The sequence below is a fragment of the Propithecus coquereli genome, unplaced genomic scaffold (genome assembly GCF_000956105.1).
Source record: "Propithecus coquereli isolate 6110/MARCELLA unplaced genomic scaffold, Pcoq_1.0 Scaffold81, whole genome shotgun sequence".
NCBI lineage: Eukaryota > Metazoa > Chordata > Mammalia > Primates > Indriidae > Propithecus > Propithecus coquereli.
This window is the reverse complement of record NW_012154285.1, coordinates 7,864,372-7,878,201: the sequence shown is the minus strand read 5'-3', so window position 1 is coordinate 7,878,201 and position 13,830 is coordinate 7,864,372. Positions and strand designations below refer to the sequence as shown.

General features: G+C 57.1%; 1 protein-coding gene across 2 annotated transcripts in view; it reads left to right on the top strand.

Moving 5' to 3' along the window:
- RBM19 (RNA binding motif protein 19) overlaps window positions 1-13,830 on the top strand; it is a 137,595-nt gene that overhangs the window by 113,806 nt on the left and 9,959 nt on the right. The window contains exons 24-25 of one of the 2 annotated variants that reach the window (XM_012663564.1): window positions 1,983-2,095; window positions 2,762-2,898. In XM_012663564.1, coding sequence (XP_012519018.1) covers window positions 1,983-2,080 — 98 coding nt within the window. In that variant the 3' untranslated portion in view covers window positions 2,081-2,095; window positions 2,762-2,898. Of the gene's footprint in view, window positions 1-1,982; window positions 2,096-2,761; window positions 2,899-13,830 lie in introns of those variants that run through there. The other variant, XM_012663563.1, reaches the window with a different exon arrangement.

Below are 13,830 nucleotides of genomic sequence, written 5' to 3'. Positions count from 1 at the left end.
TGTGTACCTCCAGAGCCTGGCGTTTATAAGGAAACCCGAGCGTCAAGGAGGGAAAGGAAGCCGGCGTCTGAGCCTGGGGCTGCCAGCCCCCCACCCCAGCCCACCCTGTCCCCCTCTCCCTTTTCATGATTAACAATGATGGGTACAGCTGCCAGGCCTTGAGCCTCCCAGGTGGGCAGGTGGGTGCCTCCGCACCTCCCCTGTTCCGTCAGCTCCATTCGCTCCTTCCCCATTCGGGGGCTTTTCCCGAGCACCCTCTAGGTGCCAGGCAGTGTGCTGAGGCCAGGGACGCAGCAGTGAGCGGGACAATGTCCCAGACAAAGAAATGCCGGCTGCAGCGTCAGCGGTGAGAAGCGCTGTGGACGCAGAGCGGGGGTGGGGGCACCAGAGCTGGGGGACCAAGGGGGATCTGGGCACTGCAGGCATGAAGGTCTTGGGGAGGGGGCGTTGGCCCAGCTCCAGTGACGCCTCCAGGGGACTTGGGGGTGATGGGACTCGACACACACGTTTTAGAGGAGTCCCCAGGGGAGCAGGGGGTCCACTGGAGAGGTGAGAGGAGCTTGGATCAGGGCACAGCCATGGAGATGAGAAGGGATCAGTGTCCGAACTGATTTGGGAGGGATGAGATGAAGAAATAGGCCCAGAGAGGTAAAATCACTTGCCCAAGACCACCCAGAAGGGACCCAAAGAGTTTTCATCTCTGGGCCAGGCACTGCGCGGGCCCTGGGGAAAAGACGCAGCAGCTGCCATGAGCTGCGGGGAGCTCCCAGCCCAGGGGGGAGATGGGAGCCCAGGGCCACAGGGTGGCTTGTTCCACCTGGAGGGCTTCACGCAGGAGGAGGTGTTTGAGCCAAGGAAGGGGATGGCATTTGGACAGCTTCTTTATGCCGCCCCTGTATAAATCAAGCCCTACGCGTGAGGGGCTGCATGTTGATGAGTGGCTAGACTAGCTCCATGCCCTTCCCGAAGGGCCCGGGGGACCAGCACATCTTCTCCTGCCACCACTGGTCTCTCTGGCACCCTCTGGGCAGCACCGGGGACTTCATGAAAAGTGGAAAGACTGTGGGCTTAGGCGTGATTTGGGTTTGAATCCTGGCTCCACCACATCCTAGCTGGGTGACCTTAGACCTACCTGTCTGTGACTCAGTTCCCCCAACTGTAAGAGGCAGTGCAGCACCTCCCTGTGAGGTTGTCGAGAGGAGTAGAGCTGTAGCACACAGTAGGCATTCAATCCACAGTGTTTGCGGCCCACAACGCGTGTATGTTGCTGAGCCCACCATGCCCTCTCACACTTTCATGCTTTCCTTCATGCTGTGCATCCGAATCCCCTCTCCTCACAGAAAACTCCTCTGCATTCTTCAAAGCCCAAGTCAAATAGCCCCTCCTCTCCAAAGCCACCTCTAATTGCTCTTCCTTCTGTGCCTCCCCTGGAATCCTTGAGCTCTGCATCTGTTCTATTCACCAGCCACCATTTATTGAGCACCCTCTGTATGCCAGCCACTTACTACACCATGGGAGTCTGTGACCTCCAAGCTAACAGGACCAGCTCCCGGTTGCTTCCCCAGCTCTTGCCCTGGGCATGGCTAAGCTCCCCCGAAGCCAACCTCTGACCTGCTGGGAGCAGGCAGCTTAGACGGGAGCCCCTGCTTTTCTAAAGGGAATTCTTCCCTCTGCGGGGAGGAGGATGGGGAGGACGGCTGGGCAAGCAGAGGAGTTTCTGGGGCTGCCAGAGAGGCACCCACCCCATGGTGAAGCCAGAGACTAACCCCAGTATTCTCTCTCCTTCATTCCTCTCTCCTCGCTGCTCCCGTCCCTTCTCTGTCCCCCTCCCGCCACATCCCTCCCTTCCATCCTCATTTCCCTCTGTCCCTGCACCCCCGTTCTCTGATGCCTGCCTCCCTCCCTCCCTGTCATTCCCCTCTCCCGCCTCCCAACCCTCTCTACTGTTCTTGTCTCCTCTCGTGCCATCTGGGCTCCCACAGAGCCCCCGAAGAAGAAGCGGTCTGTGGCGTTGGACGAGATCCTGGAGCAGCTGGAAGACAGTGAAAGCGACAGCGAGGAGCAAACCCTTCAGCTGTGAGCTGGCACCGAGAGGGTACGTGGCTCCGGGGCCCTGGGGACCGGGGCAGCCGCTCCGGCTTCTGCTCTCCCCGCCATGTGGGCCGGGGCAGGGTAGGGGCAGCAGGCAGCCCTGCCCTCCGTGGGTCCAAGGTCAGGGGGACAATGGAGCCCAGGCATCCCGGGCTCCAGACACCAGCCTGGGGGCCCCACAGACACTGACTGCGCTCCTGCCGTGCCGGGTACTGAGGGCTCCGAGGGAGCGGGCAGGTTGCAGCCATGGTGGGACATCCTCTGGGCACTGAGCACTGGCCCACCTCAAGCCCGGCCGTGTGTCCCTCCTGCATGAGTTTCCCCAGTGTGCTCCTCTGCCCAGCAGCCCTGAGAGCTGCGCAGGGCCCCCCATCTGCTTATAGGAAGGTTGGGGGACAGAGAGATCCGCAGACCCTTGCTGCCCCTGCCCCAGCCCAGGAGCAGTGTGGCGTCAGCCAGATCTCTGGAGGTGGCTGTCTGGGCGTGAAACCCCGCTCCACGCAGCTCATGCTGGGAGACCCAGCCCAGTTACCTAGCCTCCCTGGGCCCAGCCTCCTCCTCGACAACGGGCTCTACGTCGTAAGGTTTTAGTGAGAAATGAACGCAGTAAGTCATGGAAAGCGCCGGGCGCGGTGCTGAGCATAGAAGTCTCATTCCTGCTCTCCCCCAGAGCTGCTGAGCTGGATTCCCACCCGCGTCTGCCCAGGGCACTGTTCACAGCTGGGCCTCGGCCTCATCCTGCCCCGTCCTCGCCCCTCGGAACCACAAGCCCTGGTTTAGCCATCCAGGGACGCCTCCGACGGCTCACAAAGAAGCCTCGAGCACCAAGCTCGCTGGTTGAGCTGGGCCGTGTCACTGCGGTCGGGGCCTGTGAGACGCATCGAGGGCCTCAGCCCTGGCAAGCAGCCTCCCACGGTGCAGCCTCCCCCACCGAGCTGGGGCTGTGCCAGCACCAGCCGGAGGGCAAGATGCGGAGAGGGAAGAGCAAGAACCAGAGCGAATCTGACCTTCATTTGGATCTGGGCGTGGCCATTCCCAGCTGTGCAGCCCCTCAGTGCCCCAGTTTTCCTTTCTGTGAAATGGGGGTGATAATCGTGCCTACGTCACATAGATAGTGCTGGCATCGAGTGAGTCGGTCCAAGTAAAGCTCAGAAGAGCCTCACCAGCTCTTTTGTTTACTCCGTGCGGGGTCGCCGGGTGGGACCCCGAACGAGAGTCCAGGGTCTCCCGACTTCGTGCCCGAGCCCTGGTGTGTGCATTTTTCCAGGCACGAGGTTCCACTCTTCATCCAGCTTTCACAGGGGCCTGGAACCCACGCAGGGCTTCGTGTGCTCCCCGTGTCTATGGGGCCGGCACTCCGCTAGCAACCCTGGCTGGTCCCTGAGGATTCACGGAAACGAAAGACAAAACCCAGAGTGGCTCGTTCCCCAGCTTTTATAGTGGGGTGTCCCACAGACGTCACATTGAGCACAGCCTTCTGGGGTGGGGGCTGTACGCTAAGTCAATGTTAAACCACACCCGGGCCAGACCCTCAGGTGACCAGGCTCCCAAGTCCCCGTGTGTCTTGGGGAATGACAGGGCCCGGGACCCACCCCCTTCCTTCCCTCTGCTCCTCCTGCTTTCGCGCACGTGGCTCCTCGTTGCACCTCTGGTCTGGACAGTGTGCGCCCATCGCCACACCGCCAGGGCCGGAGGTGGAATGGGGGTCACCAAAAGTAAGTTGTGGACCTGGTACAGAAGGCAGGCGACATTGGCACCAACTTAACTGATCAGGATGATGCTACTAGAGCCTCCCCCAGAGCAGGATTTGGCGGCGTCCGTGGCTTGGTGTCAGAGCACTTGGGCAGGTGACTTGACCTTCTGAGTCCTCAGTTTCCTTGTTTTAAAATGGGATGACACCGATAGCAGAAGCATCGTGAGGCCCAGAGAGCTCCAGGCACCTGCTCAAGGTCGCACAGTGGGAGGGACATGAGTCAGATCCGTGTGCCCCTGGAGACCTGGTCTTACCCTCCGTGCTTCACTGCCCCCCATGTGTCCAGAAGGAAGCGGGGAGAGCCTTCCAGCCACTTGCTGGGCCTGGCCCTGAGTCTGCCACGTCCCCTCCTCCCTTCCTCCCTCCCTGCCCTGGGCGTTCACTGACTAGAAGGGGTGACCTGTGAGCGGACAGCAGTGCTTGGCTCCCCTCCCACAGAGATCTCGTGCCTGGTCATCCACCTCCATGCCACGCCCACCGTGGACTCCACCCTGGTCCCATCTTCCCCGCTCGCCCCAGGAGCACCCCTTCTCCACGTGCAGCCAGTGTGACCTGGCTGGACCCACGGACTGGATCGTGTCAGTGCACACTTCCAAACCCTTCCAGGCCTCCCCCAACCTCCCCCGCACTCACCCCCTGCACTGCGCCCTGGCCGTGCTCCCGGCAGGCCCCACCCCGGGGCCTTTGCACTTTCTCCTCCCCTGCCTGGGATACCCTTCACACATGTCTCCTGTTTGGCTCCCTTTTTTCCTTAGTTTAAATTCCACTTCCTCGCTGACCCGTTCATCCTCAGCAGCCACGCTCAGCTCCGCTCCCACGCCCGGCCCCAGCCCCCCACGCCGTGCCCTGCCAGTCACGGCACTTAGTACAGGGGACAGCCTGGAGTTTGAACAAGAGTCGCAGTGACCCAGAGCCCTTCACCCCTTGAAAATAATCGCTTTAAACAGGAACTACAAAAGCTATTATAATTTTTATCATAATTATCATGATTATTCCGGAATGCAGGAGAGTCCCGCGAGGTAATAATGAACAAAGCCAGGGAAAGTAGGTAGCCTGGTCCGGAGGCTTCATCTGTTCCTCGCTGGAGAAGAGGGACAGGTGACGGCACTGTTTGAGAACCGCCTCCGTCCGGCGTGGGCCTTTGACCCGAGGCGGCAGGGGATGCACAGCACTGTTGTCACCAGGAGCGGGGCGCAGAGGAGCTTTCCGGAAGGGGCTTTAGTTGAGTTTGAAGGGGCGATGGGGCTTCAGTAGCCCCAGACACCCAGATGATCTAGGGGAGAAACTACAGCGTGAACCTGGGAGGTGGCAGCCGAGGAGGCAGTGCCACTCCAGGGCCTGTCCAGGAGCCTCCTGACCTGCGCAGGGACTGGGCTGGGGCACGAGACAGGGCCTTAAGGTGGGACAGGGGTGAGTGACCGTGAGGGGAGGAGGGCAGAAGGCACAGGCCCCGACTTCGAAGGCCTGGGTTGGATCTCTAGGGTCTCAGCATCTCTGAGCCTTGTGTTCCATGTCTTTCAAATGGGCATAGTGGATTTCTAAAGAATGAATAGCAGATCGTGGATAGAAAGCACGTAGCAGGCTGTGTCCTGCCTAGTGAATGCTAAGGAAGTGGTGGTTGTCGTCATCGTCATGAACATCACTGTTCAACGAGAAGGCAACTTCATGTGGCTGCACCCAGCGTGCGTCAGGCCGGCCGGCTTGCCGGGGGTGGGTCGTGTTGGAGACCCGCGTATGCAGGAAGGGGCCTGAAGCAGGTGCCCCTCTGCCCACCAGCCCCAGAGCGGCCGAGCAGGCACCCGGTCATTCCTTGCCTGGAGCCAAAGCGCAACCCCACGTGGGATGGGGTTGATGGGAAACAGGCGAGCCCTCTCCAGGGAGTGGCTGCCGTGGCGTTGCTGCTGGGTCTGTCCCGAACCCGCTCTACTGGGGGTCCCACGTGGGCGGGGACTCCATGGCCACAGTAGCAAAAGTGTCTCTTGAGCAAGTTAGACTCAGGGGCCCCTGGCTCAGTGCCTCTAGGCCAGAGGGCACAGCGTGCTCCCAGGGTGCCAGTGGAGTCCCACGCTGGGCCTGGAGCTCTGTGCCTTCCCCCTGGAAGCTCAAGCTGGCATCTCCAGCTGGCTTGCACCCTGGGACGGGGCTGGAGGGCCGCAAGACCAGCGAGCTCAGGTTCCAGCATAAACACCTTGACTCTGGGGGCCGCTAGGCATCTTGTCCCTTCTCAGGAAGGTACAGGGGCAAGGAGAATAGTCACTGCCATCCTGCAGAGAGGAGGAACCACCCCATTCACGCATTCACTCGTTCATCAGACACCTTCTGGGCGGCCCCTGCGTGCCAGCCACTGTGCTGGGCGCCCCGGGTGCGAGGACAGAAACCCAGGTCGCTCCATGTGGACACTCCCTGTGGGCGGACACGGGCTCCGTCTCCCAGGCTTTAAGACCCACGCGCCAGGCAGAAGACGGTCTCCAGCGGCCTTTACCCACGCGGCGTTCCCCCTCTCCTTTCACTGCCTCCTTGGGCTTTTTTGTCTTCTGTGGCGGGCCGCCTCGCAGCGCCCGGGAAAGGATTAGTGTGAGCGGAGCACGCAGGCTTTGGTGAACACAGCCGAGCTTGGTTTCAACATCTAATTCAATTTGTTCTGCCGAGATTGAAATATGAAATGGTTGCCAGTCACACGTTCAAAGGACGGGGAAGGGAGAGTGAGCGCCTGCTGAAATTTAAATTTTAATGAAAATGACTTTAACCCTTTGGTACACCTCGCCGAAATGGAACACATTCTCCCATCCTGCGACAAAAGCCTCTTGGGTTATGTCTTCCCCTCGCTTCTCTCTTGCTGAGCCGCACTAATAATATGTAATCATTTTTTCCAGCAGTATTAATAGTAAAAGATTAATAGAATACTTGCTTAATAATAACGTATTCGCCTGTGCTGCCTGGGCTGTGGAAATACGCACCTTCCGTAGACGACCCTCCCAAGCCCTGTCCCGGGCAAACCCAGGTGCCCGGTTCGATGCACTCATGACACCGAACGCCCCCTTAGCTCCTGGGAACAGCTGCCTGTGCTGTTATCTCGTGTCTGTCCGCTCTCTGGGCCACAGGCCCCAACAGGGCAGGGCCCAGGCCTGCCTTTCCCGTGCACACTGTGTCGTGTAGTAGGTGCTCAGTAAATACTTGACGGAGGAATGAATGGCCCCACTCTCTCCTTCCAGCAACTGTGGGAGGTACGTTTATGGGATACATAGAAATGGAGTCTCAGAGAGGTGGGCGACATTCCCAAGATAGCACTGCGCACAGCAGGCCTCACACTCCGCTGCCTGGCGCTCTCGGCCTTCCCAGAGCAGCGAGGGCAGCTCCCGCGTGCGGGGCCGTTGTTGTGCACCCCGCGCTCTCGCCCCTGGGCCGCGGGCTGTGCTGCCGTCCCCACGTCGCCGCCCAGGAGTCAGGCGCGGGAGCGAAGGCCCAGCATGTGCCCGACTCGAGCTCTCATCTCGAGGCGGCCTGGATGAGGGGCTCTCTCTTCTTACCCCCGTGAGGCTCTTCCTGTTCAGCTCCTGCTTGCCATGGACCTCCCCGTGTGCTTTTTGTTTGGTTTGTAAATATTGTCAAACGCTATCAGTCCCAGGCCAGTTGGGCGAGTGTGGCGGTTCAATATGGCTGTGGGCAGTGCCAGGCTAGAGAGCGGGAGGTGGTGGGGGTAGCCCTGAGACTCACCTGGGGACAATTGGCTTCCAAGGACTAAGCCCTCGGCCTCATCCCCAGGGAAGAGGTTTAAACCTAAAACCCTGCCTGCTGTTCACGCAGGAGTGAACACAAGAGACAACACTCCTGGCCCCAAGGAGCCGATAGTCGAATGTGGGGAGACCCAGACACGAGTGGGCAGATGACCTCTAGCACCGCCCAGGCTCCATTCTCTCTGGGGAGTGTCTGGCGGGGCCAAGGAAGGGCTCTCCGAGGGGGTGGCCGGTGAGCAGAGCTGGGAAGAAGAGGATACGAGCTCTGTGTGCTCAAGGGAGAGTCGAAGGGCCATTGCGGGCTGCAGAAAGAGCAAGAGGGGGCAGGCAGGGGGCCACCAGACCGGCTCGGGCTTGGGCGCCAAGCCTGGGCCCGTGGGGGGAGCAGAGCAGGCTCAATCTGGTGCCCTGTTGAGAATGGACAACAGAAGGACAAGGACCAAAGCCAGGACAGGCATTCGGAGGCCTTTGCAGGACCCAGGAGAGGCGATGGCGACTCGGATGGGGGACGTGGCAGTGGAGGGGTGGGAGGTGGCCCAGACCTGTAGACCGGTTGAAGGTGCAGCCAGTGGTGCTACTAAAGGTCTGGCTGTGGGGTGTGCACGGCCAAGGCTGGCGCCCCGGCCTGGACCTAAGCAGTGGGAAGAAGGACGCTAGCGTGTGCTGAGACAGGCCATCGCAGGAGGTGGCCCGGAGGGAACCAGGAGCTGGGTTTCCACTGAGCAGGCTGGAAATGACTGCTGGCGGCAGGCGGAGCGGAGAACTCACCGGGCATGTGTGTGTTGGGTTGAGCAGAGAGGGCTGGACGGAGACGTAACAGGAAACCGTCCCTTTGTTGTTAAGGGACCTAAGACACAGGAGACTCACCGCCCTGAGTAAGCAGATCTGGGAAATCCTCACTCACGGCTCAGAAGTTCCAAGTTCATTTTGAAGCCACTTCTAGATGGTTCCAAACTCTTTTGGTTGAACAACCCCTTTTCCAAACAAAAATCTCGTGCAGAACCCCAACGTAGAAAGCAGGTGAGGCGAGAACTGCTTTGTCCCAAGTCGGGGTACAGAGCCTGGTCCCCACACACTCATCCTCCCCCTCAGCACCTCTGCGGTTTAAAAACCACTGACCTGAAAATGTCTCCCAAAGCACAGAGCGTGGACCTCTGTGATTCAGATGTTTTTAGGTGGGCCACAAACTTTTTTTTAATTTTTAATTTGTGAGTTTATTTTCACATGCACGCCACAAATACAGATCTATAACTGGCTTATCAAATCTACGGTTTTGCCAATCTCTAGGGAATACTAGTGAACTGGTATAAAGAAAACTATTAAGAACATGAATATGGGCACAATGGCTCACATCTATAATCCCAGTGCTTTGTGTGGCCCAGGCGGGAAGATTGCTTGAGGCCAGGAGTTCAAGACCAGCCTGGGCAACTAGTGAGACCTCTGTTGCTACAAAAAAAAATTAGAAAAATTAGCTGGGCGTGGCGGCACGCACCTGTAGTCCCAGCTATTCGGAGGCTGAGGCAGGAGAATCTCTTAAGCCTGGGGAATTCAAGGTTTCAGTGGGCTGTGATTGGGCCACTGCACTTCAGGCTGGGCGACAGAGCAAGACCCTGTCTCTAAAATCATAAATAATACAATAAAGTAAAAGTAGTAAAGAAGGGACATGAATACATGAATGATTGAAATCAGGGGTCAGCACACTATGGCTTTTTTTTTTTTTTTTTTTGCTGCTACTGTGGCCTGGTTTTGTAAATAAAGTTTTATCGGAACACAGCCACACCCATTGCTTTTCATACTGTCTACGGTTGCTGCATGCGGCAGAGTGGTTGCAACAGAGACCTTACATCCTACAAAGCTCATTTTACAGATCAGAAAGCCAGACCTCCAGAGAGGGCTGATGGCTTCCGTGAGGTCACACTGCAGCAGAATTCCCCATTCTGGCTGGGGCCGCTTTTCCCTGGATAGCAGCAAGGACTGGAGCCAGACTCCCTGGATTTGAATCTCAGCTCCGCCACTTACCCACAGCGTGACTTGAGCAAGCCTCTGTGCCTCAGTGTTCTTACCTGGGAACCAAGATCAACAACAGGACAGACTCGTTGGGGAAGGGAGGATTAAGTGAGGGCTGAGAACGGTGCCTGCCTCGCTATGCACTACGCAAGCCTCAGCTGTCGTTACCCTGTCCCCCCGACGGAAAGGCAGCGTCCCCCCCGCGCCCAGGAGGCTGGAGTATTCCAGCAAAAGCCCCAGGCCAGGGCCTTCTGGGCCAGCAAGGGGATGGAAGGGGCCCTGCAATCTCACTACAGCATTGCCGGAAGCCAGGGCGCATCCCCTCCAGCCTCTTTCATAGACCCCACTTGCCCTTAATTGCAGCTTTCATGAAAATGATCCACTGGGGCCACAGCGCCCCATCCTTGGGCTCAGGCCAACGGCAAACATTTTGTTACCAAGCAGATTTCCGAGTGGCAGCTGCTCCTGCCTTCCCTGGAAGCTGTCAGGAGCCCTCCCGTACCCTGTCCACAAAAAGATTCCAGGCGATTCTATCCCTGCCACCTTGTCCACTTGCAGCTTACAAAGCACTTCCGCAATCGGGAACTCAGTTAAGTCTCAGCCGAGTCACAAGGCAGGGACTATTTATTGCTCCCATTGCACAGGTGGGGAAACCGAGGCTCTAGGAAGTGAAGTGAACCACCCATGGCCAATGTTCCAGGAAGGTGCCAGAAGAAGACAGGCCCCTTTCTCTCCCAGGCGGCGGCACCATGCTCAGAGACCACTCGCCATTTCCCTTTGGCTTTGTGGCAGAAGAGTGGGAGGTGGGGCAGTGGTGGTCCATGCGGCATAACCGGAAATGATTGCTTCCCATTAATGGTTCTCACACTGCACTGCCCAAAGGTGCTGGGGTGTTGGGCTGAAGAGGTGGGGCCCAGACCCCTGACCCCTGAGCCCTCCCCCACCTCGTGTTTATATTCTCGGGCTCGGTAGCCCAACTCGCGCAGTATGAGCATTTCACAGTCGTGGTTGTGAGCTGTGAGATACTTTGTGGGCCCCGAATGCAAGTCAACTTCTTCACTGGTGCTCAGCCAAAGAACAGCAGCCTGTGTCAAAGCTTGGGGACAGCGGGCCGTGTTGACCTTGCGGAGCAACAATGTATCGGTTAGGTTTTGTTTCAGCTGCTGTGACGGACCCAGGCATCAGTGGACTGAAGTAAGATGGAGGTGGATTTTTCTACCATGTGACAGTCGGGAGGTAAGCAGGCCTGGTCTGACTGCGGCAGGGACCCGGACCCGTCTCAACCGTCCCTCTGCCACACCTCCACGGCCCAGACGGCACCCCGCTGTGCCGCCACCCAGCCAGCAGGAGGGGGAATGGGAAAAGAGGGCTTGCTCTGCCCTTCAAGGACACAGGCTGGACATTCTCACATCCCTTTGGCCAGAGCGTGGTCACATGGGCAGCCTAGCTGCAAGAGATGCGGGGAAGTGGTCTTTCCCCGGGCAGCCGGGGGCCCCACGGAAACACGCAGTCCCTCGTTCTACAGGAAGCAGGAGAACAAATGCTGGGGGGTGGCCAGCAGCCCCAGCCACAGATGTGGTCAGGCTGCTGCCTGGGCTCTTCCAGGGCGATTTCAAGGTCAGTTTGACTTTCCTTGATTCCCGTCTTTTGAGCTGGTTTTAGAACCAAACCCCACATAAGCACCATTTAAAGATTCACAAATCTGATGCATTCATCAAATCCTTAACCCGACAAAAGTTAACTCACCTTCCTTACCCCACTATCTTTTGTCAGAGAAAAGCCCCAGAATAACGTGTGGGTCTTGTTGCTGACACATGAAGACAAAATGCCAGTTCGGGGGCCCTGGGGAATACAGGCGTCAAGTTCTCCCTGGGTGTCTGGCCAAGTGCACCCTCGGGGTGTTGCCTACACAGAGACAACCTTTTCCCTAAAGCCCTGCTTCTCCTCACATCCCCAGAAAGGCTTTCACTGATAGAGCAGCGTGTGAACGGCCCGTGGCTGCCGTAACAAAATACCACTAACTGGGCGGCTGCGGACAACAAAAAGTTAGGCTCTCACAGATCTGGAGACCACAGTCTGAAATCAAGGTGTCAGCAGGGCCATGCTCCCTCCAGGGGCTCTAGGGGAGGGTCCTTCCCTGCCTCTCCCAGCTTCCAGTGGGCTCCATGTGTCCCTTGGCTTGTGGTGGCATCACTCCAATCTCCGCCTCTGTCTTCCCATGGCGCCTCCGTGTCTCTCAAATGTCCCTGTGCTTTTCTCTTTTGATGACACTTGTCTTCAGATTTAAAGCCCACCGGGTAACGCAGGTTGATCTCATCTCAAGATTCTTGATTATATCTGCAAAGACCCTTTTTCCCCCAAATAAGGTCGTGTTTATGGGTTCCAAGTGGACATGTATTAATGTTTGTAGGGGGGGGTCACCATTCAATGCACCGCAGACAGTCTGAGCCCCTTCCCCTTGTTCAACGAGCATTTAGCGAGCGCCTTCTGCTTGCCAGCCCTGGCCTGGCGGCTGGGCGTCCAGCAGTCGGCACGGCATAGACAGCTCCTGCCTCCCAGGTTCGTGGCCATCTGGGGAGATGGCCAAGCAGCGGGGTGTTGTGGTTCCCAGGGGAAGCAGGGAAAGAGCCGGTGGCCAAGAAGCCCAAAGGAAGGGCAGAGAGGGCTACCCAGAAGAAGTGCCTTCTGAACTGTGTCGCAGTGGATGAGTGGTGGCCACACTGAGGGGTAGACTTGCCCTGAGGGCAGCAGGGAGCCCCTGAAGGTCCCTGAGCAGGAGAGCAGCCACGCCCAGCTGTCTGTGAAGCCACCTCCTCTCCCTGGACACTCGGGGACACACCCCCACAGCCATGTCCCCGTGTGGTTTTCCACCACCTCTGCAGAAAGAACATCCTCACCTAGGATGCTCAACCTGTTCTCTCCCTGCATGACTTTGAAGCCGTGGTTGCAACAGGCTGCCCTGTGTCCCTGAGCGCGGGACAGGTGCCACTCTAGGGAGCCTGGAGTAAGTCGGGTGGGGATAGGCAGGCCTGGGGTCAGAGACAGACCACCTCCGGCAGGACCGTGCCTTGCAGCAGGACAGCACAAGACACTTAGTCTGAGCTACAGAATATTTGCTTGACAAGTGAGCTTATGTAATCAGCGTATAAAATCTAGAAACACATCTGATTTGCCGAGGACTGCCCATGTGGGTGGGCACTGAGCCCCACTGTAACCATAAGTGCTAGTTAGATTGCACGAGACAGAAGGTCGTTATTTATTTGCCTTTCGGTCAGAGGCCCGAAAGCTAGTTCCAGCGGGAGTCCAAGGCCATCCCAGCGGCGGTGGCTGCCATCACTGAGCCTTACTCTGGGCCAGGCGCTCTAAACCAGGGAGTCCTCACTGCAGCCGGAAGAGAGGGGCTGTTGTTCCGCATTTGACAGGTGCGGCTGAGGCTCAGAGAGATGGCATGCCTTGCCCAAGGTTGCAAGGATATTAGCAGAAGGAATCGGGAGACTTAAACGTCCCTTCCTGGTCCACAATAAAGCAAAGAAACAAAGATGAAGAACAATGTTATTCAAAAAACAGTGACTATCTACATGGGAATCCTGTAGTAGGGGGTGGGGAGGGGCTTCTTAAAATTCAGATTACCCGGCCCTTGTACCAAGTGAATTGGTATTAATGGGATTGAGGCTTAACACTCCACATTAAACCAGATACCTTATTCCCTGCCCCAACCCCTGGAATTTGCAGCCTGGTTTTGGATGCACTGTTCTGAAGTATATATGTATATTTTCTGCCTTAGGGTATCAGATTCTTTGCTGTAAACACAAAATATACCTCCTCTAAAACAGTCATGGGAACATTTATAAAAGAAGACTGTATATAAGGCTGCTAAAGAAAACCTCAATGAATTCTGAAAAGAGGAAATAATATTGATCACATCTTATGACTACATGTGATAAAAGCAGAAATGTCTTCCAGAAAGTAGGAGAAAGAAAAGCTCTTATAAATTAAAATATTTTTCTCAAAGAATTTCAGTCAAAACACAAATACTGAGGCTGGGCATGGTGGCGCACGCTTGTAATCCCAGCACTTTGGGAGGCTGAGGCAGGAGGATCGCTTGAGCCCAGGAGTTTGAGGTTGCTGTGAGCTAGGCTGACGCCACGGCACTGTATATAAGGCTGCTAAAGAAAACCTCAATGAATTCTGAAAAGAGGAAATAATATTGATCACATCTTATGACTACATGTGATAAAAGTAGAA